The sequence below is a fragment of the Nicotiana tabacum genome, chromosome 1 (assembly GCF_000715075.1).
Source record: "Nicotiana tabacum cultivar K326 chromosome 1, ASM71507v2, whole genome shotgun sequence".
Classification (NCBI taxonomy): domain Eukaryota; kingdom Viridiplantae; phylum Streptophyta; class Magnoliopsida; order Solanales; family Solanaceae; genus Nicotiana; species Nicotiana tabacum.
Window position 1 is genome coordinate 5,858,353 of NC_134080.1, and position 27,326 is coordinate 5,885,678.

Below are 27,326 nucleotides of genomic sequence, written 5' to 3' on the forward strand. Positions count from 1 at the left end.
CATAAAGTGCTCAGTTAGAGAAATTTACATACTCCCTCTGTTCCAATTTATGTGAACCTATTTCCTTTTTGTCCGTTCCAAAAAGAATGACCCCTTTCTAAATTTGGAAACAATTTAGCTTAAACTTATAATTCTACTCTTAATGAGAAGCTTTTATAATCACACAAATATTCTGGACCCTTTTTTGACTTGTTTAGGACCACAAATTCCAAAAGTCTTCATTTTTTCTCAAACTCCGTGCGTAGTCAAACATGTTCACATAAATTGAAACGGAGGAAGTACCATTTAACACTCAAATATCAGTAAAGTACAGCAAATTAGAGTGTAAATAGTGGCCAAAATACATAGTAATAGCCTACCATCAAACTACATATAATATAATATAATATAATATCACGTCAAATTATCCGAACTGTTTATAATAAACAAGATATGATAACCTGAAAATTCGAATAGACCAAAAATAAATTATACACGATTAAAGTAAAAATCCTTTATACTAACTTCAATGTAATTGCGTGATATTTCAGCACTGCAATTTTACACTAATTTGTTGGAAAACGAAAGGAAAAACTGTTGTGGTTGATTTCGTAGACATGGCTTGAAATCCAATCCGATATTGCCATGGAAATAAGACATACCTTTATGTTTCTGTTGCATATAAAAAATGATTATAGCTACCAAGAAAATATTCATCTGATATAGACTTAAATATAAGAAAAAAAACAATATCCATGAAATTTGCCTTAGTTTTTACGTCTACTAAATGGGCATTTTAGATCCCTTAAAAGCCAAGCTTGTTAATATTTTGGACCATTTTCTGTTACAAGACAACCCTTGGAAGAAATTAAAAAAGAAATCCCCCTATATATAACTCAAGATTAAAAATTCAACCTTCAAATTCTTCATTTCCAACCAATTCTTGGATAATTCTCTCAAATATGGCAACCAAGAAATCTAATTCTATGGCCATTTTAATTTTCCTTTTCCTTCTTTGTCACATAAACTTCTCTATAGTAGAATCAGCCAATAAAATACGCGCTCGCCACCCGTGTAAAACCCTAATGTTTTATTTCCATGACATAATCTACAATGGTGAAAATGCCAAAAATGCAACTTCAGCTATAGTTGGAGCTCCAGCATGGGGAAATTTTACAAAATTGGGAGGACAAAACCATTTTGGAGATTTAGTTATTTTTGATGATCCAATTACTTTGGATAACAACCTTCATTCAACTCCAGTTGGAAGAGCACAAGGTTTTTATTTTTATGATAAAAAAGAAATATTCACTTCATGGTTAGGGTTTTCATTTGTTTTCAATTCTACTGAACATAAGGGTAGTATTAATTTTGCCGGAGCTGATCCATTAATGAACAAAACTAGGGATATTTCGGTAATTGGTGGAACTGGTGATTTTTTCATGACAAGAGGAATTGCTACTCTCAGGACTGATGCCTTTGAGGGTGAAGTTTATTTTCGACTTCGTGTTGATATTAAACTTTATGAGTGCTGGTAATAATTTTAGACGTTATTATTGTTGTTATTATTGTTGGCATTCTTTTTTTGTTTTTTTCTTTTTTATGTGGGAGAAAGAGAAGAGGTTGGTTGTTTTTGTCTTTATTTTGGAGGGTTTATTGTTGGTTAAAACATCCAAGAATTTTGTCAAATAAGATGCAACATTTAATTTTCAATTTAAGTTTTTTTGTATTGATAGTGTAAAAGTATTAAATACACATTTATCCTGAGGTTTGCGAAATGGTTCAAATTTACCCTTTGTTAATAGTTAAGGTAAAATATACCCCTATCTTCCGAATTATATTGAACTAGCCAGATCCCACTTGTAGAATTTTACTGGGTTATTGTTGTTGTTGTTGTTGTTGTTGTTGTTGTTTTACCATCAAAGGATGTGGTTTAGTGGATGTGACTGATCTTCCCTTAACCAGAGATCTCGGGTTTAAGCCTAGGATATGGAAAAATCCTTGGTAGGGAGCGCTTTCCTCTGAATGGAGCCTTACGCGGCGCGAACCCGAATATAATCGGGTTCCAATACAGATACCAAATAACGGGTGAAAAATAAAAAAGAAAATCTATACTTTTACAAAGTCTCATGTGTTGGAAAGCTTCTTCCTTTAGTAATTAAGGCATATTTTGATTAATTTTGTAACAGCGGGATTATATTTGATCCCAACTTTAAATTAAGAACAAATTTGAACTATTACACAAAATTCAAGGAAATTTTGGACTTTTTTCCTTAATACAATCATGTCACTTATAAAGTATTTGTAGATAATTTTTATGATAAAATTGATTAATAGGCTAATGAAAATGTACAATTGACCCACTATAAAATGTTAAATTATAAATAGTTGATTTAACTTTCCATGCTCATAGAATCTCCTCTTTTCTTGTTTTCCCACCAGTGTCCAAGCTTAGACATATGGTACTGTAATAAAATAAGTCAAAATTTGTGACAGCCCAGATCATATTGTCCGCTTTGGACTTAGGCCCGTACGGTTTTAAAATACGTTACTAGAATTTAAAGTTTGTCTACTTATATATCTAATATCTCTCCCGTGTTTTATCGATATGGAATTCGCCCAGGGTGTCACAAAATTCCTGCTTATTAGCTGATTACTTTAGTTTCAAACATATTGGGTAATCAGAAAAACCTGCTTGCTTACCTACGTCGAATCTTCACAAGAAGAAAAAAAGGGGAATTTTATAGTATTTGCTTTAATATTAAGGTTTTGTTATTGGCTTAGACAAGATTTAACTTCTCTCTTTTTTTTGTTGGTCAACTTTTTCTTTGTTAAATTATAGGCTAACCTGATATTCTGTTAAATTGACATCTTAACTGCCTAACACACTTATTAATCAACTTCATACCCGAATTTTAGCTAATCAACTTCCTAATGCAAAGTCAATACTTAGCTTCCTAATGTTTTTTTTTTTTCCTTTCATCTATCAGTTTTCATTTTCTCTTTTGTCACTTTAAATAATGGCTCGCTTCTGTTTTACTTCCTAACTTCATTTCTCTAAAGAATTTGAAAAATGTTTTACAATTTCAGGCTTGTAAATTAAAGATTTTTAATCTATATGTAGATGACATTATGTACACAGAACACCCTGCTATCATTAGGACACTATATATTTCATACTTTGCTGTAGCATTATCATTTATCCAAGATCACGTTACGGAATGATTTCCTTCATTGGCTTTGAATATTCATGGATCTACTGGTTCTTTTTATTTTACCTGAGCCGAGGGTCTATCCAAAACTGCCTCTCTTCTTTTTCATGGTAGAAATAAGGTCTGCGTACATACAGGGGTGACCCTTCCCTAAAGTATATATAGCAACTGCTTTAAACCCCACATTTGTGGGGGCCCATTATTTTACACCTAAAAGGCTACATATACGTTTAAAAAAAGCTTCTGCAAGGTGAAAAGGTTTGATTTCTTTTTTTAACATGTATAGATAATAAGGATTTGCAACTCCTATAATTTCTGTCAAAGAAATTTCATTTGAAATGAATATTGAATCCGAATTTTGTAAGAAACGTGTGATATATAGGTAGAAACAATTTGATGAGAATGTTGTTAATGAAATCTCAAAATCTCTCGAAGAGTCCTTTAGAGTTGATTACTTTTTATATATAATAGACAAATCTATTATTTTTTTACTTCAAAATAGATTTGAACAATTCGAAGCATATAAAAATATTTTTGATTTTCTATTTAGCGGTAAAATATTAAGATCACTAGATGATGAAAATTTGAAAAAAATATTGCCTTAATTAATCTTGAATATTCCTTAAAGCATAATAATCAATTTGATATTGATGGTTTAGATTTATTTTCTAAATTAAAAGTGTTAGGAAAAATAGTACAATTAGAAAAAAAATATTTTAATTGATATACTCAATCAAATGAAAAGATTTGCTTCTTTTCCAAATACATATATTGCTTATAGAATAATGTTAATAATTCTTGCTATTGTTGCTATAGCAGAAAGAAGTTTTTCAAAATTAAACTTGATAAAATCTTATCTAAGATCAATAATGTCTCAAGAGAGATTAAATTAATTGGCTACATTGTCAATTGAGAAAAACTTATTAGGAGAAATTGATTATAAAAAAATTATTAATAACCTTGCATATGAAAAAACTAGAAAAATAGACTTTAAATAAATAAAAATATTTTTTCAAAAAAAAGTTAAGGGATCTCATAAAGTTTGGCTTTAAGCCACAAATTAAATTTGTAGGAATATCCCTACGTACTATCCTTCCCAGACTCCACCTATGTGATTCCACTGAGTTGTTATTGTTGTTACTTTGAATATTCGTGGACAAGTGAGAGACGAAAGTTAATTATAGTTCAAGTCAGATAAATCTCGTCCACTAAAATTATACTGTAACGCTTGTCAAAAATCCAATATTCCGCCTAAACATATTGGATGGAAGTGTACTGGACTGAATGTTAACCCAAGTCTATAACAATTACTACTTGAAATACTGTTTATGGAAGTAAAATACGTACATTTACTTGAATTAAGGAATATTTCAAAGTTTCCTCTCCTAATCCAACGAATTTGTGACATTACTAGTGTGATCAAGGTGTTGAATGTCAAAGTCCCGTAAAAGGAGGCCTAATGTTTAGGATTTAAATATACCTCTTATTTGTTTCCTCATTTTTTTAAGGCATTTGTATCTTCTCTCTTTAGTATTATTTCACTTGTAATTTTGGAGTTGAATAAAATATTGGTTGTGTCTGAGGAAGTAGGCAAAATTGGCCGAACCTCGTAAATTCTGGTGTTCCTTTTATTGTTGTCTTATTGTCTTATTTATTATTTAGTGGCTGCCATAATTTTTGGTATAGTAGTTGTGACTCATTCACATTATATACATTTGGCTTCCGCAACAATTGGTATCAGAGCCAAGGTACTGCCTAAGTATGCTCTGTGGTTGCAGCATAGTCCGATCTTCCACATCAGAAAAGATTTATCTTGGTAACTGAGTCAAGGTTCTGTCTGAGTATGCTCTGTGGTTCCAGCTTATTCTGATCTTCCACGCTAAAAAGGATATAATCTTGATTTGTGTCATCAGCTATTAAATAATATTTGTGTCAAAGATGGGAGACAATAAATAAGAAGAATCTACATCAAGTGTCAATAATACGTCATCATTGGCATCTTCGCTTATAGAATTGTGTCAAATGCGAAATTTGCGGTAGAAATTTTTGACGGGTCAGGACATTTTGGGATGTGGCAAGGCGAGGTTCTAGATATCCTTTTTCAATAAGGGCTAGATCTTGCTATTGAAGAAAAGAGACCAGATGTTATTGGAGAAGAAGATTGGAGAATTATCAACCGTGTTGCTTGCGGTACCATTATATCCTACCTTGCTAGAGAGCAAAAATATCCATACACAAAGGAAACTTCTGCAAGTAAATTATGAAAAGCACTTAAGGATAAATTTTTGAAGAAAAACAGTCAAAATAAATTGTACATGAAGAAGAGATTGTTTCGCTTCACTTATGTTCCTGTTATCACGATGAATGAACATATCACCAGTTTCAATAAGTTGGTCACAAATTTGCAAAAGAAGGATGTAACTTTTGATGATGGTGACTTGGCCTTGATGTTGTTGGGGTCACTTCCTGATGAGTACGAGCACCTTGAAACTACTCTACTCCATGGGAATGACGAAATTTCTCTCAGAGAAGTTTATTCGGCTTTGTACATCTATGAACAAAGAAAGGGAGAAAAACAAAAGGACGGAGAAGGAGAAGCACTGGTTGTGAGGAGTCGTTCTCAAAACCAAATGAGGACAAAGAAGGGAAAATCCAAGTCAATATCTAGAACCAACAAAGATGAATGTGCCTTTTGTCGAGAAAAGGGGCACTGGAAGAAAGACTGTTCGAAATTGAAGAGTAAGGCCAAACATAACAATGGAAAGGCCATTGTGGATTCAAATGTAGCTGATTGTGATGATTCAGACTTCTTATTAGTTACAACAGAGTCATCAACATCATCAGACATATGATTGATGAATTCGGCTTGTAGCTATCATATGTGTCCCAACAGGGACTGGTTCGTGGATTTTCAAGAAGGAGAATATGGAGTCATCCATACAACGGATAACAGCTCTCTTACCTCATATGGAATTGGTTCAATACGTTTAAGGAACCATGATGGAATGATCAGAACATTAACAGATGTTCGATATGTACCGGATTTGAAGAAGAATCTCATCTCTGTGGGAGCCCTAGAATCAAAAGGGTTCAAAATCATTGCAGAAAATGGGGTGATGAGAGTATGCTCTGGTGCACTAGTGGTAATGAAGGCCAATCGGAAGAATAATAACATGTACCGTTATCGCAGTGGTACAGTTATTGGGATAACGACAGTAACATCCAGTGACGAAAAAGAGGCAGAAGCAACCAGACTATGGAATATGTGTTTGGGACATGCTGGAGGAAAATCCTTGAAAACTCTATCAGATCAAAGATTGTTAAAGGGAGTAAAGGTTTGCAACTTGGAGTTTTGCGAGCATTGTGTCAAAGAAAAACAAATAAGGATTAAATTTGGTACAGCGATCCATAATACTAAAGGCATTTTGGATTATGTACATTCTGATGTTTAGGGTCCTTCCAAAACACCTTCATTGGGTAGGAAGCACTATTTTGTAACCTTTGTTGATGATTTTTCCCGAAGAGTGTGGGTGTATACAATGAAGAGAAAAGATGAAGTGTTGGGAATTTTTCTCAAATGGAAGACGATGGTGGAGAATCAAACAGGCAGGAGGATCAAGTGTATTGCACAGACAATGGAGGTGAATACAAAAATAATCATTTCAATAAGGTCTGTGAAAATAATGGCATCATCTGACACTTTACTGTCAGACATACACCACAACAGAATGGAGTGCCAGAACGTATGAACTGGACCTTGCTGGAGAAGGTACTGTGTATGTTGTCCAATACTGGCTTGGGCAAAGAATTTGGGCTGAGGCAATTACATATACATGTCACCTCATTAATCGCTTACCATCTGTTGTTATTGATGGCAAGACACCATTTGAAAAATGGTATGGAAAGCCTGTTGTAGATTATGACTCTTTGCACGTATTTGGCTCAACTGCATATTATCATGTGACAGAGTCAAAATTTAATTCAAAGGCAAAGAAGGCTATTTTTATGCGGATTACTTCTGGAGTCAAAGGATATCGCGTATGGTGTCCTATGACAAAGAAAGTAATATTCAGCAGGGATGTTACCTTTGATTAATATGTTGTGGTAAATAAGGTAACAGAAGATACCAAACAAAATGTGGGTGCTTCTAAGTAGGTGGAGTTTGAGGAAAAATTTATTATTCCTACACAAGAAGCAGAGGAGGAAACAAATGAAGATTATCCTCTGGAAGAAGAGCCAGTAGAGAGGGAGATTCCAACTCAGGAACCTCAACAACAACTTGAATCAATAGCAACCAGTAGGCTAAAAAGGACAATAACAAAACATGTTCGTCTTATAAAGATGGTTGCTTGTGCCGCCTCAATTGTAACTGATGATATTCCTACCACTTATAAAGACGCAGTCCAAAGTTCAGAAGAAGATAAGTGGAAGATTGCCATGAATGATAAAATATAGTCCCTTTATCAGAATCATACATGGAGATTGGCCAATTTCCCGAAGGGAAAGAAAGGAATTGGGTGCAAATGGGTATTTGCAAAGAAAGAAGGATTTCCTAACCAAGAAGATGTTCGCTACAAAGCAAGATTGGTGGCCAAAGGATATGCTCAAAAAGAGGGAATTGATTACAATGAAGTATTTTCTCCAATTATAAAACATTCCTCCATTAGAATTATGTTGGCTTTGGTAGCACATTTGGATTTAGAACTATTTCAAATGGATGTAAAAACTGCATTTTTACATGGAAACTTAGAGGAAGAAATCTACATGACTCAGCCAGAAGGATTCAAAGTTGCTGGAAAGGAAAATATGGTGTGCAAACTTGAAAAATTGTTGTACGGATTGAAACAATCTTCTAGATAATGGTACAAATTATTTGACAAGTTTATGTTGCGGCAAGGGTACAAGAGAAACAAGTACGATCATTGTATGTATTTGCGCAAGCTTAAAGATGGTTCCTTTATATACCTTCTCCTATATGTTGATGATATATTGATAGCTTCCAAGAATTCGAAAGAAATTGATAAGTTGAAGATTCAACTGAAGAAGGAGTTCGAGATGAAGGATCTGGGTGAGGCAAAGAAAATTCTTGGCATAGAGATAATAAGAGATAGACGTTCAAAGAAACTTTGTTTATCTCAGAAAGAATATTTGAAAAGATTACTACAACGTTTTGGCATAGATGAAAAGACTAAGCCAGTTAGTACTCCACTTGCTCCCCATTTCAAGCTAAGTACTACTATGTTGCCAAAAGAAGAAGCTGAACGAGAGTATATGTCAAAGGTACCATACGCAAATGATGTAGGTAGCTTGATGTATGCAATGGTCTGTACGAGACCTGACATTTCACAAGCTGTTGGAGTTATTAGCAGATATATACATAATCCAAGAAAGGAGCATTGGCAAGCTGTGAAGTGGATTCTACGGTATATTCATAATATTGTAGATGTTGGGTTATTTTTTGAGTAGGAATGCAATCAGTCTGTAGTTGGATATTGTGACTCAGATTTTGCGGGTGACCTGGACAAACGAAGATCAACTACTGGTTATGTGTTTACTTTTGCAAAGACACCAGTTAGTTGGAAGTCTACTTTACAGTCAACAGTTGCTTTGTCTACAACAGAGGCAGAGTACATGGCTATTACAGAGGCTTGAAGGAGGCAATTTGGTTTCAGGGGTTGCTTAAATAGCTTGGTATTGGACAAAAAAGTATCACAATTTTTTGTGATAGTCAAAGTGCTATTCAATTAGCGAAGAACTAAGTTTATCATGAAAGGACGAATCACATTGATGTTCGGTATCATTTCGCACGAGAAATCATAGATGAAGATGGAGCAACGGTGAAGAAAATTCATATTATGGAGAATCCTGCCAATATGCTAACAAAAGTGGTGACTGCAGTCAAGTTTCAACATTGTTTGGATTTGATCAATATTATTTAACACTAAAGATTGAAGATGAAGACACAATCAAAATTTGTTATGGAGAGAAAATTGAAGATGTGGAATTTTGCCAATGTGGAGATTTGTTGAATGTCAAAGACCCACATCGGTGGCTTGACATATTTGGTTGGGAATTTTTCCCTATAAAAGGAGGCCTAATGTTTAGGATTTAAACACACCTCTCATTTGCCTCCCCATCTTCTTAAGGCATTTGTATCTTCTCTTTTTAGTATTATTTCACTTGTAATTTTGGAGTGGAATAAAATATTGGTTGTGTCCGAAGAAGTATGCAAAATTGGCCGAATTTCGTAAATTCTGGTGTTCCTTTTATTGTTGTCTTATTTATTATTTAGTTGCTGTTATAATTTTTGGTATAGTAGTTGTGACTCATTCACACTATATACATTTGGCTTCCGCAACACAAGAAACCTTGACTCTGTTTACTTCAACGTTACTCCATGTAATACTGTAATTAATCATCAAACCTATAATTAATATACACTAGTTACAATATTTTAGCTCTGTATTAGCTGAAAGCAGGTTCAACAGATGGAAAGCATTTCAAAGGTCGGAAATGATGAATATTTTTATTAAATGTAGGGTTAATTAATAAAACAAATTAATTAATGTTGAGACATCACTATCCTTATTCTGGAAGCATGGTGTTTAATAATCCAAAACCTTAGTATTTTTTAATTTATTTTATCAAAACACACACACACTCTTCTATATAAAGAGACCAAGAATAGCAAGTCCTTCCCACTACTCACAAAGCCAATTAGAGCTCTTTTTCTCTCCCAAATTTTGTATAACAATAGTTTCTAAGTCATTATTTATAATTCTATGCATTCTTCTTCTCTCCATTTCTGCACAGAGCTACACTCGTCGTGCTCGCGCTCCTTGTAAGGAAATGGTATTTTATTTTCACGACATTGTTTATAATGGCAAAAATTATAAAAATGCGACTTCAACCATAATTGGCGCGCCAGAATGGGGCAATAGGACCATAATGGCAAGTCCTAACAATTTTGGGGACTTAATTGTGTTTGATGATCCAATTACACTAGACAATAATTTACACTCAACCCCAGTTGGAAGGGCACAAGGCATGTATTTTTACGATCAAATGGACACTTTTAGTTCTTGGCTTGGTTTCTCTTTTGTGTTTAATAATACAGATTATAAAGGAAGCTTGAATTTTGCTGGCCATGACCTTTTGATGAACAAAACTAGGGACATTTCAGTAATTGGTGGAACTGGTGATTTTTTATGGCTAGAGGAATAGTTGTTGGGAATAAACCCCCTATTAAAATAATATTCACGGTAATAAAAGCGGAATAATAATGTAGCACCGAGATACGGTAATTAATAAGAATAAAAGAGTAACAATGACACCAAGATTTTTACGTGGAAAACCCTTCTGAATAAGGGAAAAACCACGACCCCGAGAGGAACAACTGATATCACTATAGTAAGGAATTTACACTTTGTAGGCCCGAGTAAAATACTACAAAGACCACTACAATACTCAAAAGAGATAAACCTCTTTTGATATTTCACCTCACTACAATATTGCTCACACTCTCTATTTTCTTCATAGACTATTTTCTTATACCCTGTCTGTGAAACCTCACTCTTTCTTTCTAGCTCTCAGATATATTTTCCTCTAATATTGTGACGATAAAAATGAGAGCCGAAGCTCTCATTTTATAGGCAGAATACAACCTACCTCATTTGACAGCTTCATCTCTGTAGCGTGCCATTTTTGACAGAAAACAAAAACGTGGGCTGCTGCTATTACCAACTTTGACAAAAGTGAGGAAGGAAGAAAATTTCTTCCTTGAAATGTGGGCTGGACCCCACAAATCTCCCCCTCCAGTCTCATTCACCCGAAGGAGGTAACTTCGCAGTTTCTAGTTTGAGTGTATGCGGACAAGTTCTTTGCATAGCTCAAACTTGTCTCTTGGTACCACTTTGGTCAGCATATCCGCAGGATTTTCGCTTGTGTGAATCTTTTTGACCTGTAAAGATTCGTTCGCCACCTGCTCACGAATATATTGATATCTCACATCTATGTGTTTGGTCCTTGCATGGTACATAGAGTTCTTGCTAAGGTCTATTGCACTTTGACTGTCACAATAGACGACATATTCCTTCTGATGCAATCCAAGCTCTTGAAGGAACCGTTTGAGCCATATCATCTCCTTGCCAGTTTCTGTAGCGGCAATGTACTCTGCTTCAGTTGTTGAAAATGCAACACACTTCTGCAACTTAGACTGTCATGATATAGCTCCCCCTGAAAATGTAAACAAATATCCAGTAGTGGATTTTTTGTTGTCAATGTCACCTGCCATATCAGCATCTGTATAGCCTTTCACGATTGGATCAGATCCTCCAAAGCACAAACAATCTCCCGTGGTACCTCTCAGGTACCTGAGTATCCACTTGACTGCTTCCCAATGTTCCTTTCTAGGATTTTCAAGAAACCTGCTGACAACACCAACTGCGTGAGCAATATCAGGTCTAGTGCATACCATTGCATACATTAAGCTTCCGACTTCTGAATAATAAGGAACTTTAGCCATGTTCCCTTTCTCCTCCACTGTTGTAGGACACATCTTCTTACTCAACTTTATATGACCAGCAAGAGGTGTGCTGACTGGCTTAGCATTCTTCATGTTGAAGCGTTCTAGTACACGTTCAATGTACTTCTCTTGAGATAGCCACAACTTTCTACTTGTTCTCTCTCGAACTATCTTCATCCCTAGAATTTGTTGTGCTGGGCCCAAGTCTTTCATATCAAATGACTTGGACAGATCTCCCTTCAACTTTGCTATCAGCCCCTTGTCTTTTCCTACAATTAACATGTCATCCACATACAACAACAATATAATAAAGTTATTCTCAGAAAATCTTTTGAAGTATACACATGGATCAGAATAGGTCTTTAGGTATGTTTGACTTTTCATGAATGAGTCAAACTTCATGTACCACTGCCTTGGTGTCTGCTTCAATCCATAAAGACTCTTATTCAATTTGCACACCATGTGTTTCTTTCCAGCTACTTCAAATCCTTCTGGCTGCTCCATATAAATCTCCTCTTCCAAATCTCCATGAAGAAATGCAGTTTTCACATCCAACTGCTCCACTTCAAGATCTAGGCTAGCTGCTAAGCTCAAAATTGTTCGAATAGAAGTCATTTTGACAACAGGTGAGAAAATTTCGTCAAAATCAATACCTTTCCTTTGTTCGAAGCCTTTAACCACCAATCGAGCTTTGTATCTGACAGCTTGCCATTTCCATCTTTCTTGAGTTTAAAGACCCATTTGCATTTGAGTGGTCTTTTACCCTTTGGAAGTTCAACCAGCTTGTATGTGCCATTTTTCTGTAGAGATTCCATCTCTTCTTGCATAGCTTTCATCCACTGGTTCTTTTCTGGATGGGACAACACCTCCTTAAGACTTTCTGGCTCCCCCTCATCACTGATGAGGACATACTCTGTGGAAGGGTACCTGCATGACTCTACCCTTGGCCTCTCTGATCTCCTCAGAGGTTGAGGTTGTTCTTCTCCCTGAGTGGGGTGCTCCACTTCCTCGACACCTTCATCAAGTTGCTCCCCCTGCTCAATAACCTCACCAGGTTGCTCCCCCTGCTCGGCAACCTCGTCGGTCGTACTTTCTGCACTTTTGGGATTGTTAGAAGTAGAAGGAATAGTAACAAGGTTAGGAATTATACCATTCTTCGCCTTTTCTGACATATCAGCAGCAGTTCCAACTTCACTTTCTCGAAAGACTACATCTCTGCTTCTGATGACCTTCTTCTTTACAGGATCCCACAGTCTGTACCCGAACTCTTCATCTTCATATCCGATAAATATGTAGGGAACAGATTTATCATCCAGCTTTGTTCTCTGCTCTTTTGGTACATGTGCAAAAACTCTGCAACCGAACACCTTCAGATGCGAGTAGGACACCTCCTTGTTGGTCCAAACTCTCTCTGGGATTTCAAATGCCAACGGAACTGATGGACTCCTATTGATCAGGTAACAGTCTGTCTAAACTACTTCACCCCAGAATGACTTAGGCAGTTTAGCCATTCTGAGCATGCTTCTCACATTCTCCACAATGGTGCGGTTCATCCTCTCGGCTATGCCATTGTGCTGTAGGGTTCCAGGAATTGTCTTTTCATGTCTAAACCCATGACTTGAACAATACTCTTCAAATTCTCTTGAAGTGTACTCACCTCCATTGTCACTTCGGAGACGCTTTAGCTTTCGACTCGTCTCTCTTTCTACTAGAGCATAAAACTTCTGGAAAACTTGAAACACCTGATCTTTGGTTTTCAAAATATAAACCCATAATTTTCGCGAAGCATCATCAATAAAAGTAACAAAATATTTGTTACCGCCCATTGATTCAATTTCCATTGGGCCGCAAACATCATAATATACTAAATCAAGTATATTCAATTTTCTTTCAGACGATGTCTGAAATGAGACTCTATGCTGCTTACCAAATAAACAGTAGTCACAAGTTTTTACCGTTGTACCTTTGGCATAAGAAATGAGTGATTTCTTGGCAAGAATCTGCAATCCCTTCTCGCTCATATGACCCATTCTTTTGTGCTACAAATCTGCAGAAATCTCATCCTGTACTGCATTCAATTCACCTTGGCATATTTCTGCATTTGTCCTGTACAACGTGCCACGATCAACTCCCTTTGCAATCACCAATGATCCCTTAGTGAGTCTCTACTTTTGATTCGCAAAATAGTTCTCGTATCCATCTCGGTCTAAAGCAATTCCCGAGATCAAGTTCATCCGCAAATCAGGTACATGCCGCACATCCTTTAGAACCAATGTGCATCCGACATTTGTCTTGATACAAATGTCACCAATCCCCGCAATCTTTGAGTAACTTGTGTTACCCATTCTCACTGTGCCGAAATCACCTGCTACATATCTGCAAAAAAGATCTCTTACCGGTGTGGCATGGTAAGATGCCGCTGTGTCAACCACCCATTCCGACTCTGGACCTGACAGGTGCATGCATTCCTCTTCCTCATTTATAAAGAGGACAACATTATCATTATTTTGCACAATGGCGGCTGTGTTGTCGTCATTCTTCTGGCCACTGGTTTCACCTTTGCCCTTCCTTGGATTTGGGCAATCTCTTTTGAAGTGACCTGGTTGATCACAGTTGTAGCAATTTCTGGCTCTTGATTTGGATCGGTTCTTTGACTTCCCACGAGCTCCGGATCTACCATAGTTGTTCGAACTCCTTTGATAACTCATGCCTCTACCTTCTGTGATGAGAGCCTGTCCTTGATTTTCAGGCTTCTTTCTCATCTTCTCATTGAGTAGAAGGGCCGATGTGACATCTTTCAACTCAATAGTAGTCTTACCGTGCAAGATGGTTGTTGCCAAATTATCGTATGAAGATGGCAACGAGTTCAATAGCAAGATGGCTTTATCTTCTTCCTCGATTTTCACTCCGAGGTTGGCAAGCTGTGTGATTAGTCCGTTAAACACATTTAAATGTGACAAAAAATTCGTATCTTCACTCATGTGTAGGGCGTATAACTGATTCTTCAGGTACAATTTATTTGTCAGCGTTTTGGACATGTATAGGCTTTCCAACCTTATCCAAATTCCACGTGCAGTGTCTTCATCAATGATGTTATTTACCACACCATCTGATAAGTGCAACCTGATTGCACTAGCAGCTCTTTCATCCAAGTCAGCCCAATCCTCAGCTTTCATGGTATCAGGCTTTTTGGCATCAGCATCTAGTACCTTGTGTAATCCTTGTTGGATGAGCAGATCCCTCATCCTTCTTTGCCATGTTGAGAAATCATTATCTCCGTTGAATTTTGCTACCTCGTACTTTACTCCGGACATTTTTATTTTTCACCAAGTATAGTACTACCGACAGTGAATAGTATTTCAGTGAACGAGCAGAACCTGTGCTCTGATACCAGTTGTTGGGAATAAACCCCCTACCAAAATAATATTCACAGTAATAAAAGCGGAATAATAATGTAGCACCGAGATACGGTAATTAACAAGAATAAAAGAGTAACAATGACACCAAGATTTTTACGTGGAAAACCCTTCTGAATAAGGGAAAAACCACGACCCCGAGAGGAGCAACTGATATCACTATAGTAAGGAAATTACACTTTGTAGGCCCGAGTAAAATACTACAAAGACCACTACAATACTCAAAAGAGATAACCCTCTTTTGATATTTCACCTCACTACAATATTGCTCACACTCTCTATTTTCTTCACAGACTATTTTCTTATACCATATCTGTGAAACCTCACTCTTTCTTTCTAGCTCTCAGATATATTTTCTTCTGAGATTGTGATGATAAAAATGAGAGCTCTCATTTTATAGGCAGAATACAACCTATCTCATTTGACAGTTTCATCTCTGCAGCGTGCCATTTTTTACAGAAAACAAAAATGTGGGCCGGTGCTATTACCAACTTTGACAAAAGTGAGGAAGGAAAAAAATTTCTTCCTTGAAATGGGGCTGGACCCCACAATAGCCACTTTGAGCACTGATGCATTTGAAGGAAGTGTTTATTTTCGACTTCGCGTTCACATTAAGTTGTAGAGTGTTGGAAATTACTCTAGTTCGCGTCTCATTTTCTTGATCATTTATATTTGCAGTCCTTTGTTGAAAGATAACCTCAACTTGAGGGTCAAGAGCTGTTTCTCGACTTTTATTTTGTTGTGTTTTTTGATGAGTTGTATTTGTGTGGTTTTTGATTGTTTTTCAGCCTTCTATTTTTGCACGGAAGTTTCAATTTAAGATAAGCCTTCATAGTGCATGATATAAAATCGTTGGAATAATTTTTTGCTTTTGGCAAATTAATTTGTCCTCATTATATTTTGTTTTATTTTAGTTTTGAGGTAAACCATTAAACTAATGCCGCCTAATCTTATGTTTTCTTTCGCTTCTTTTCTTTAGTACGTAATAAGGTTTCCTATGTAAGGAGTACGATATATAGATGGTTTGATGAGCAACTTTATTATTGTTTCAGCAAACAAATTTGTTTCACTTGCTGTTTAACTTAGGGAGATTTGCACAAATAGGATCATTTTGCGTCGCTAATTATTCTGTTCCCTCTTTAGAAATTTGTGCAGAAAGATCAATTTAGGAGTAGTTCGGTGGACAAAGTATCCCACGTTTATGTAGGGTCCGGGGAAGAGCTGCATCCCAAGGAGTGTGATGTAAATAGCGTACCCCAATGCAAGCATTAGCATCTTCTTCCACGGCTCGAACCCGTGACCTATAAGTCATACGAGACAACTTTACCATTGCTCCGAGACTCCTTCCAAAATGATCGTTTTAAGTTTAATGAAATTTTGAGCTAAAATAATAGCCTTAAGCTGCTGGAATATCAACATATACCGTTGGGCCTCTTTATAATTGCATCTTTACCATTCACTATAAAAACTAATTTTTCCTCGAAACTGATCTTTAATATTCTGTTATAATATATGTCCTCTCTAACAATACTTCACTATAGCATCCAAAAAATATCGAAACAAATACGTCTATTATAGAGAGATTTGATTGTATTCGATATCTTCCGTCAACCCATCTTGGTTGGAGTCGTCAACTTTGGCAACATTCAAGATTGAGAACAAACTTCTGAATCCTTCTCCTTATTTTGTTAGCTTAATGAACCAGACAAAAGGAGAGCATTTTTTTTAATATAAGTAAATGGTAAGCAGATCTCATTCAAAAAAGATTGAAGTGCAACAGCCGTATCGAAAAGCTAATGTACACTCTTCTCATGATCAAAGTCCGCTTCTTAAATTATCACAAGTCATCACAAATTGACGATGATTTAGTATTATATTTATCCTATCTATTTAGTTTCATTGTTTATAAGTCATGACATATTGACATGACTGTCACTGTCTTCATTGCACTTGTTTTGTTCAATTGTTCACAAGTTATATCGACTGACATAGCTTGATACTATCTTCATTCTACCTATTTTGTTCAATGATCTTGTTCACGAATCATGACAAATTGGCAATATATTGACTTGAACGGTTTTGGTTTTGATGATTGACAAAGGAACACATGCATGAATCAGGTCTATGGACAGTGTACACAGGTGACCGGCAGAATCAAGCAAAAGGCATGCACGTGAAAGGAATAAGTATAAGTGGTTATTCCTGATAATCCCTGAATGAAAAGGCTGCATATTTGATAAGGAGCAGGACTCCTTACTTGAAGAAAACTCTATCCAAGATAAGGAAAGAGTTAGAAGTTGAAGATAACTAGAACTCTTCCACCAAGTAAGAGTAAAGCATTAGATTTCTAGTTAATCCTTATTATACTAACTCTATAAATATCAGTTTTATTCTCTTTTACAGGTAATGCACACATATTGAAGCTAAGCACGAATTGAGAGTAAAATAGCAAGGTATTTTGTGAGCAATTCTTATGAGATTTAAGAGTGTGATCCTGAAGCTACACGAACCAGATTGAAGAACCAGCTCCATAGAGTTTTATGTGTCTTTATTTATTTCTAATTCAAAGTGTAGTAGGCGTTTTAAATTGTACCTTTAAGCTTTCTAAAAAGCAAATTGTACTAGGTACCTGAATTGTATTTTTCAAGTTAAAGTTAACTTGAAGTAGTCACAATAACATGTGTCGTGTTGCTATACGGGTTAGAGTTAATCCTTAGGTTTGCAAGAGGTTGTAAACTCTAATTGTATTGTTCAAGTTAGAATTAACTTGAAGCAGTCGCAACAGCCTGTGGCTGGTTGCTACAAGGGTTAGAGGTAATCCTTAGGTTTGCAAGAGTTTGTAAACTTTGTTGTTGGCTCAGAGTTGTAGTGAAGTGTTTGGAGAAAATCCTACTGGGTAGTAGGCCGTGGTTTTTTCAGCTTTTGAGTCGGATGTTTTCCGCGTAAAAATCATTGTGTTTTTTACTTTCTGCATTATTTATTTCGCAACTGTAGTGTAAGGAACGCATAGAAGAACCATGTCCTTCTATAATCTGTGCATGCAAAAAATTAGACACCACACAAATCACCCCTCCCCCATTGCGTGGCATTGAAGTATAAAACATCAATTGGTATCAGAGCAGATTATCCTTGAAGAGGCTAACACCTTAGAAATAGATCAAGATGAGTGCACTACCTGAAAACTATAAAGAGCAATTCACCACTAGGCCACCACTATCCAATGATCACTACTATATCTTATGGTAGGATAGGAGAAGAGATCGTTTACAGATGACTAATGGATGCTTCAAATGTTGTAAAAAGAACCACATGGTCAAGAACTGTCCTATGTGGGACTGGTTGCTACAAGGGTTAGAGGTAATCCTTAGGTTTGCAAGAGTTTGTAAACTTTGTTGTTAGCTCATAGTTGTATTGAAGTATTTGGAAAAATCCTACTGCGTAGTAGGTCGTGATTTTTTCACCTTTTGAGCTAGGTGTTTTCCACGTAAAAATCCTTGTGTCTTTACTTTCTGCATTATTTATTCCGCAACTGTAGTGTAAGGAACGCATAGAAGAATCAGGTCTTTCTATAATCTAGTGCACACAAAAATTAGGCACCGCACAAATTACACCCTTCTTGTATGATATTGAAGTATAAAATATCACAATAACTTAGTATTATTTTTGTTCTACCTATCTTATTCAATTGTTTACGAGTCATAACGAATTGACATGACTGTCACTGTCTTTATTCTACATATCTTGTTCAATTGTTAACATGTCATGACAGATCCCCTACTATCTTCATTCTATCTATTATATTCAATTGTTCCCACGTTATGATGGATTTGCATGACTTGATACTATTAAAATGTTCTAATAAACAAAAGTTGACATCAATTAAGAAAATATATCCAATATTAAGACTGACACTCTGAGAAGAACTTAAGAGAATTAGATGTGCAGATTTAGGTAAAGCAAATCAAGTTCCACAAAGTGATTAATCTTAATACCAGAAGAAAGAAAGAAAGAAAAAAGAGAGGGGGATTTGGTTTATAGAATGGCAAATTTATATAAAAAGTTAACTTCCTTTTCTGCTTGAAAAGCCAACTATAAATTAAAAGATCATTCGCAAAAAAAATAACAGCAAATTTAGCAAATAATTTGAGCTTACCACTCAATTATTGGGTAAAGCTGATGAAGCAAATAAGGAAAAAGAAGGGCTCTTAAGGAAAAACATGGAGATTAAGTACGAGACAGTAAATATAACAAAAAGAGAAAAGAAGAGCTGGAGAAGAATGCAAAGGGTAAAATTATTTTAAAATTATTAAATTTTACTCACTATAACAATAAAATCGACACAAAATTAATTTTTTATTACATTAGAGTTAACTGAATTTTTGACTTACTATATATAATCTCAAAGTACACCATATTTTACATATTATAAAAGAACAAAACCTACCCGCCAAGCCGTCAGAGTGACTAATTTACTGTTATAATGGGTAAAATTTATGATTTTACTGTTATAATTGTAAAAGACAGTTACTTAAATGTGACAAAATTAGTTATATGACTTTACTGTAATCCCACCTCAGAATATCAAGAACTGGAATTTTTAATTTTCTTCTGGTGATAAAAACGAAATTTTCTGGTTTTTCAATGACGTTTGATATTTTCTTTTTATTATTTGAATTAATCAATCAGTACGTAGTTTTATGACCTTAATTAGCAAGCTGCTAATGCTTAATCGATAGTAATTGAAAAAATAACTCAGATGATAAACGTGACTTGCATCAGCAAAAGCATGATAAGTACATTTGAAGAAAGCTCCATATTCCTAACCCAATATTATATTCTACGGAAAGGCTTTAGCATTGTGACACCCTAGGCAAATTTGATATTAATATAACTAGATAATTGTTAAATTTTAGTGACGCGTTTTAAAGTCGTGCGGGCCTAGGTCCAAAGCAGATAATATCATCAGTGGGCTGGATTGTTGCATATGGTAGTAGAGTCACTCCGCGTGCAACCTTGAACAGTAGTAGGGAAAACCTCAACAAGGACACTAAGAAAAAATACGATAGATATGTTGGATATATAAATAAACAGACCTTAGACTCTAATAATGCATTTTAAAGTTGCGCAGGCCTAGGCCCAAAATGAACAATATCACTAGTAGGCTGGCATGTGACAAACATATTGTTTTGTCATCGAAATTTAGTGAAATGTGAGGATCTCAAGTTAAATTATAATGATTGTTAGTGTACATAAATTAATTTTTTCTTAAAATATGTAAGAAAGTTATATTAAATTAAATTTCAAAAAATGTATACCACTTGTTTCCTGCAGGAAATTGTTCGGTTAGACAGGTGAAGCTAGCTTTTACATTACAGGTTCGACGGAATCCAGTAATTTTAATCCATATCTTATAATTATCTTAAGAAATTCATTAAATATATATAAATTAATAATTTAAAATTTAGTAACTTAAAATGACTAAAATCTTGAACCCGCAAGGGTCAAATTCTAGCTCTGGCCCTGTGTATAGACACTATATTATATATACGTTCCATGGTGTAACGAATAAGCCAACCTACTTACTTGTTGGAGTACTAATTTATTTTGTTTCTCAGTTCAACCTCGTTTGGTATTTAAAAAAAATGCTAATTACGCACATCTAATATTCAGAAAATGCTGCGTATTTTATGTATTAAATTTTACGTTTTTGTTACCCTCTCTGGTCTGGTCAACTTTCTTTTTCTTTTTCTTTGTCGGGAAATTATATGCGAAAGCAAACCTAAACTTCTGTACATTACTTCACAATTTCACATCATAGCAGCTTAAATTTAAACATTTATTGGTAGTGATTAGTTGTACTAATACTTTTCATTTTCCTTAACTGAAAAATCCTTTTTAAAGAATTGGTCTAGAATTTGAAATCTTGTACTAGCAATTATCCCAATTGAAAGAAAAAATCAAGTAAAAAAAATAATAATAATAATGATCGAGGGCAAAATTATGTCCATGTAAATCTTCAATTTTTCATACCCAATTTGTTTCTTTGCTAATTTGATTTCTGATTTTAGCTTAAGAATTTCTGGAATTTGGCGGATTGAATTGTTGTCCATTGCTATCGAGTTGCTCTCGTTTGGTCATCGGTTTGTTGCTGTTATGTTGCCGGATCTCCTCGCCTATTTCAGAAGCTTGCTTGTTGGTTTTCTTCAGTTAATTTCGGCTGCTAGTTACTTTCGGTGCTACACCAGTGGTAGCGGTGATAGCCCTTGTTGGTTTTTGGGTCGTGGTGTTTTTTGTGTTTTCAGGGAAAGTCTCAAAGTGGTTGGAGACAAGTTGGGCGCACGAGCACTAGCAAAGGAGAGCAACCTGGACGAGCGTCAGCAAAGGGCGGTGGGAAGCAGTGCGTGAGCTTGCAAGTATATCGAGGGCTGCAAATCAACACAGATTTAGTTCTCGGGAATTGGTACCTCCCGTTCTACTGTTTTCCTTTTGGTGTTAGCTAAATTGATGTTACTTTAGTTCACAATAGTTAAATCATTCAATAGGTGTACAGGTAGTCACTTTTTTCCTTCTAGTTTGATTCGTTGTCTGTGGTGCACTAGCAAGTCTTTTGTAGATCTGTCGTAGGTGTAGTGGCGGCAGTCTGGGATGATAGATTAAAGGCATGTCCTCAGGTGGGGCAGAGTGTGGGGCAAAGAGTGGGCTCGGGGTCAGGGGGTGGGTCGGGAGGCAGGGGAGGTAGAGGGGGCAAGGGCGCCTATAGGTTGAGAATCGGGTCATGGAACATAGGTTCGCTAACAAGTAAGTCTATAGAGTTGGCGAAGATCCTTCAGAAGAGGAAGATTAATATAGCGTGTGTCCAGGATACTAGGTGGGTCGGATCGAGGGCGAGAAACGCGGATGGGTATAAGTTGTGGTACTCTGGAGTCGTGAGGGGTAAGAATGGAGTGGGTATCCTAGTAGATAGCCATCTTAGGGAGTCGGTGGTAGAGGTTAGGCGTGTGAATGATAGACTAATGACTATTAAATTGGTGGTGGGTGAGTGTACTTTAAACGTCGTTAGCGCGTACGCACCGCAAGTAGGTTGTGATGAGGAGATTAAAAGGCGTTTTTGGGAAGGGTTCGATGACATTATTCGTAGTATTCCGCCTTTCGAGAGGTTATTCATAAGAGGGGATTTCAATGGTCATATTGGGTCGTCTGCAGGTGGTTATACTGAGGTGCATGGCGGCTTTGGTTTCGGGGAACGGAACGGAGGGGGCATCTCACTGCTGGATTTTGCCAAGGCATTCGATCTAGTGATTGTAAACTCGAGTTTTCCGAAGCGAGAGGAGCATTTGGTTACTTACCAAAGTTCGGTGGCGAAGACTCAAATTGACTATCTCCTCCTTAGGAGATGCGACAGAAGGTTGTGCGAGGATTGCAAAGTTATCCCAGGTGAGACCCTTGCAACGCAACATAGGCTCTTGGTGATGGACGTTAGTATTATGATAAGAAGGAAACAGAGGTCAGTACGAGGCCGCTCGAGGATTAGGTGGGGCGCCTTGACTAAGGTTAAAGCCCAGGAGTTGGAAGGAAGGTTGTCGGCAATGGGAGCTTGGAGAAGTAGTGGGGACGCAAACACTATGTGGTCGACGACGGCGGACTATATAAGGAAGGCGGCGAGAGAGGTGTTAGGGGTATCTTCAGGCCGCACTTGTGGCCACAAAGGAGACTGGTGGTGGAATGCAGTTGTACAAGGTAAAGTGGAAGCGAAGAAGGTGGCTTACCTGCGGTTAGTGGGGAGCACTGGAGAGGAGGAGAAGAGAGCGAACATTGCGAGATATAAGGTAGCTAGGAAGGAGGCAAAGATGACAGTGACGGAGGCAAAGACGACAGCTTTTGCTCGTTTGTATGAGGAACTAGGGAACAAAGGTGGGGAGAAGAAGTTACTCCGACTCACTAAGGTGAGAGAGAGGACGGCTCGGGATTTGGACCTAGTGAGGTGCATAAAAGATGAGGACGGCAAAGTTTTGTTGGGGGATGACCAGATAAAGAGGAGATGACAGACCTACTTTCATAAATTTCTAAATGAGGAAGGGGATCAGGATATTGTATTAGGTGAATTGAGGAACGACGACAGCCCCCATGAACTAAGTGATTGTCGGGACATTGAGGTCGATGAGGTCATGGAGGCAATGCGTAAGATGAGAAGGGGCAGAGCTACCGGACCAGATGAAATTCCGGTTGAGCTTTGGAGGTGTGTGGGTAGAGCAGGCTTGGAATGGCTTACTAAGTTGCTTAATGTTATATCCAAGACTAATAGGATGCCCGAAGAGTGGAGGTGGAGTACAATGGTCTCGTTGTATAAGAACAAAGGCGATATCCAGATCTGTAACAACTATAGGGGTATTAAATTACTAAGTCATACCATGAAAGTCTGGGAGAGAGTGGTAGAAATGAGAGTGCGAAGGACAGTGTCTATTTCAGACAACCAGTTCGGGTTTATGCCGGGGCGATCTACCACAGAATCTATCCACCTTATTAGTAGGACGGTGGAACAATACAGGGATAAGAAGAAGGATCTCCACATGGTGTTTATCGATCTAGAGAAAGCGTACGACAGGGTTCCTAGGGAGGTCTTATGGAGATGCTTAGAGGCTAAAGGGGTCCCGGTTGCCTACATTAGGGCGATTAAGGACATGTATGATGGAGCTAAGACTCGGGTTAGGACAGCAGGAGGCGATTCAGATTATTTTTCGGTTATTACGGGGTTGCATCAAGGGTCTGCGTTCAGCCCTTTCCTATTTGCCCTGGTGATGGATGCTATAACGCATCATATTCAGGGGGAGGTGCCATGGTGCATGCTATTTGCTGATGACATAGTCCTAATCGACGAGACACGACGCGGCATCAGCGAGAGGTTAGAGGTTTGGAGACATACCCTTGAGTCCAAAGGTTTCAGGTTGAGCAGGACGAAGACGGAATACCTTGAGTGCAAATTTGGGGCAGAGCCGACGGAAGCGGGAGTGGAAGTGAGGCTTGATTCTCAAGTCATCCCTAAGAGGGGTAGTTTCAAGTACCTGGGGTCGTTTATTCAGGGGTTTGGGGAGATCGACGAGGATGTCACACACCGTATAGGGGTGGGGTGGATGAAATGGAGGTTAGCGACGGGAGTCCTATGTGACAAAAAAGTGTCACTGTTACTGAAAGGTAAATTTTATAGGGCAGTGGTTAGGCCTGCTATGTTGTATGGGACCGAGTGTTGGCCGGTGAAGATCTCACACATCCAGAGGATGAAAGTTGCAGAGATGGGGATGTTGAGGTGGATGTGCGGGCATACAAGGAAGGATAAGATTAGAAATGAAGATATTCGAGAGAAGGTGGGTGTGGCCCCCATGGAGGACAAGATGCGGGAAGCAAGACTCAGATGGTTCGGGCACATTCAGAGGAGGAACACTGATGCACCAGTGAGAAGGTGTGAACGACTGGCGGTGGTGGGTACGAGGAGAGGTAGGGGGAGACCTAAGAAGTATTGGGGAGAGGTGGTCAGGCAGGATATGGCGCGACTTAGGGTTACTGAGGACATGGCCCTAAACAGGGAATTGTGGAGATCGAGCATTAAGGTTGTAGGTTAGGGAAATTGTGATGTCTTTTTTACAGCGCACTAGAGTGAGACTAGCCAGTTAGGAATTAGTCTTAGGATGCTATTGATCAACTACTGATGATGGGCTTTATCTTCTGTGTATTAATACCTTACATCTTTCTCGTATTTCCTATACCTCTTATATTGCTGGTACTTTGTTTTGTATGGTATTTATGTTATGTTATGGATTTTATGGTACTTTATGTTGTTTTATTATGAGTCTATTGATAGTACTAATATAGTGTATCTTGTTGCCTCTTTGAGCCGAGGGTCTCCTGGAAACAGCCTCTCTGCCCCTCGGGGTAGAGGTAAGGTCTGCGTACATATTACCCTCCCCAGACCCCACTTGTGGGATTACACTGGGTTGTTGTTGTTGTTGTTGTTGTTGGAACTCCAGGAAAACTCGCGGGTCATCACAACCTTTGCCAAAACCTCTGTCCTTCGGGTGAACACTCTGTGCGCACTGGGTAAACCCTTCCACCGTGTAAATAGCCTGCAAACCACACAGAGAATGTAAACTGCACCATGCAAGCTCCGTGCGACAGGCTCGACGATCCAAAAGGCATTAAGGGGGATCGATCCCATGTCATCTGCTCTCCAAACCAACTGGGCTACATTTACTTAAGTAAATGATAATTTTCCTCTCCTAATCCAACGATTTTGTGACAAATAATTACTTATAACAGTGTGACCAAAGAATCTTGACTTTACTTGATCTTTATTCTTGCATCATCCCTATAATATGAATGATTAAAGCCTATTGTTTAGATCCACTAGTAATTACAGTATTTTACCTATGCGTTAGCGAAAGGCAGGTTCAACAAATAGAAACAAGTCCTAAATGTCAAAAACTTGATCAATATACACGGCTAATTATATTAAACCAAGAAATATCACGTTGAAACATCACTTTCCTAACTCCAAATTAAATGCATGGTACTTTAATTTTAATTTATTTTATCAAACACATGCTTAGAACTCTATATAAAGAGACTAAGAGTAACCAGTCCTTCCCACTACTCAAAAAATAAAGAGCTAATTTAATTTAATTTAATTTCTCTCTGAAATTTTGTCTAGTTACGATCAATGGCCTCTAAATTATTATTTGCATTTATCTGCATTCTTCTTCTCTCCATTTCTGCTCAGAGCTACACCCGTCGTGTTCGCGCTCCTTGCAAAGAAATGGTGTTTTACTTTCATGACATTGTTTACAATGGTGAAAATTATAAAAATGCGACTTCAACCATAATTGGCGCACCAGAATGGGGCAATAGGACCATAATGGCAAGTCCTAACAATTTTGGGGACTTGATTGTATTTGATGATCCAATTACACTCGACAACAATTTACACTCAACCCCAGTTGGAAGGGCACAAGGCATGTATTTTTACGATCAAATGGACACTTTTAGTTCTTGGCTTGGTTTCTCTTTTGTGTTTAATAATACAGATTATAAAGGAAGCTTGAATTTTGCTGGCCATGACCCTTTGATGAACAAAACTAGGGACATTTCAATAATTGGTGGAACTGGTGATTTTTTCATGGCTAGAGGAATAGCCACTTTGAGCACTGATGCATTTGAAGGAAGTGTTTATTTTCGACTTCGCGTCCACATTAAGTTGTACGAGTGTTGGAAATTACTCTAGTTCCGCGTTTTGTTTTCTTGATCATTTGCATTTATGTGCTTGTTGAAAAGATGTATAACCTCAATTTGAGGGTCAAGAACTGTTTCTTGACTTCAATTTCCTTTTTATTTTCATGAGTTGCATATATATGTGTGGTCATTGATTGTACTGTTTCAGCCTTCTGTTTCTGTACGGAGGTTTCGATTTAAAATAAGCTTTCAGACTTTACAATATATGTCACGTACGGTAGCAAAATAATCTGTCATTTGTTTTGTTAAAAACTGTTTCAAACTAATTCCCAGCAACTCTAGATACAATTGCTTCAATAATGACCTCGTCGCCCATCCAAGCAGAAATCTTGCCCTGCTAAAAGGATTGGAATTTGCTTTCACAAAAAATCGAATTTCGATCGTAGTGAAAACAAACTGACAGGTATTACTGAACCTTTTAAACGACAAATCCCACAGCAAAGCTAATGCTAATTTTCTCCATGATTGCAGGTTCCTACTCGACGTACAGGGCCAGCCGGATGTTAGGCATGTCTACCGAGAAGGAAATCAATTGGTGCACACACTAGCACAGTATGGGAGCCACTGTAACTTGCATGAACCACCTTTATTAGCTTTCTCTACTTTCTGCAAAGGCTTACTTGGGACTATTTTGTTAAGATCATTCTGGCACTGTAATAACTATCTCTAGCACTTACTTTTTAATAATAAATCCAGCGCCTTCAAGCAACAAAAAAAAAACAAAGAAGCCAAGTTCTTTTTTTATTAACCTCAAACTGCAGCTTATAAAATATGTGAAATGAAGTATAAATATTTTTATGCTATTTACGTGTAATTTAATCTTTTGTACATAAGATTACATATAATGACATTTAACTACCTTTAAGTTAACCTGAATACCTGATTGTGAATTTTTTTTACATCGTATAAAAGTTGAAC

General features: G+C 37.2%; 3 protein-coding genes across 3 annotated transcripts; all 3 read left to right on the plus strand.

Annotated features, from left to right (window-relative positions):
- Positions 1–830: 830 nt before the first annotated feature.
- LOC107788397 (dirigent protein-like) lies at positions 831–1,692 on the plus strand. The gene has a single exon (XM_016610077.2). It carries the CDS (start codon positions 942–944, stop codon positions 1,515–1,517), a length of 576 nt encoding a protein of 191 aa, XP_016465563.1. The 5' UTR covers positions 831–941; the 3' UTR covers positions 1,518–1,692.
- Positions 1,693–6,874: 5,182 nt separating this feature from the next.
- Positions 6,875–15,753, plus strand: LOC107782816 (disease resistance response protein 206-like). The gene is made up of 3 exons (XM_075217792.1): positions 6,875–6,934; positions 9,867–10,411; positions 15,681–15,753. Exons 1-3 carry the CDS (start codon positions 6,875–6,877, stop codon positions 15,751–15,753), a joined length of 678 nt encoding a protein of 225 aa, XP_075073893.1.
- Positions 15,754–25,789: 10,036 nt separating this feature from the next.
- Positions 25,790–27,073, plus strand: LOC107782817 (dirigent protein-like). The gene has a single exon (XM_016603751.2). It carries the CDS (start codon positions 25,840–25,842, stop codon positions 26,398–26,400), a length of 561 nt encoding a protein of 186 aa, XP_016459237.1. The 5' UTR covers positions 25,790–25,839; the 3' UTR covers positions 26,401–27,073.
- Positions 27,074–27,326: the final 253 nt, after the last annotated feature.

Bases quoted from the DNA above. Each gene is read 5' to 3' on its own strand.
- LOC107782816 (XM_075217792.1), top strand. From the start codon at position 6,875: ATGGCATCATCTGACACTTTACTGTCAGACATACACCACAACAGAATG. The intron at 6,935-9,866 runs GTATGAACTGGA...TTCTATATAAAG, and splicing joins ACAGAATGGAGTGCCAGAAC to AGACCAAGAATAGCAAGTCC. The intron at 10,412-15,680 runs ATAGTTGTTGGG...GCTGGACCCCAC, and splicing joins GATTTTTTATGGCTAGAGGA to AATAGCCACTTTGAGCACTG.
- LOC107788397 (XM_016610077.2), top strand. From the start codon at position 942: ATGGCAACCAAGAAATCTAATTCTATGGCCATTTTAATTTTCCTTTTC.
- LOC107782817 (XM_016603751.2), top strand. From the start codon at position 25,840: ATGGCCTCTAAATTATTATTTGCATTTATCTGCATTCTTCTTCTCTCC.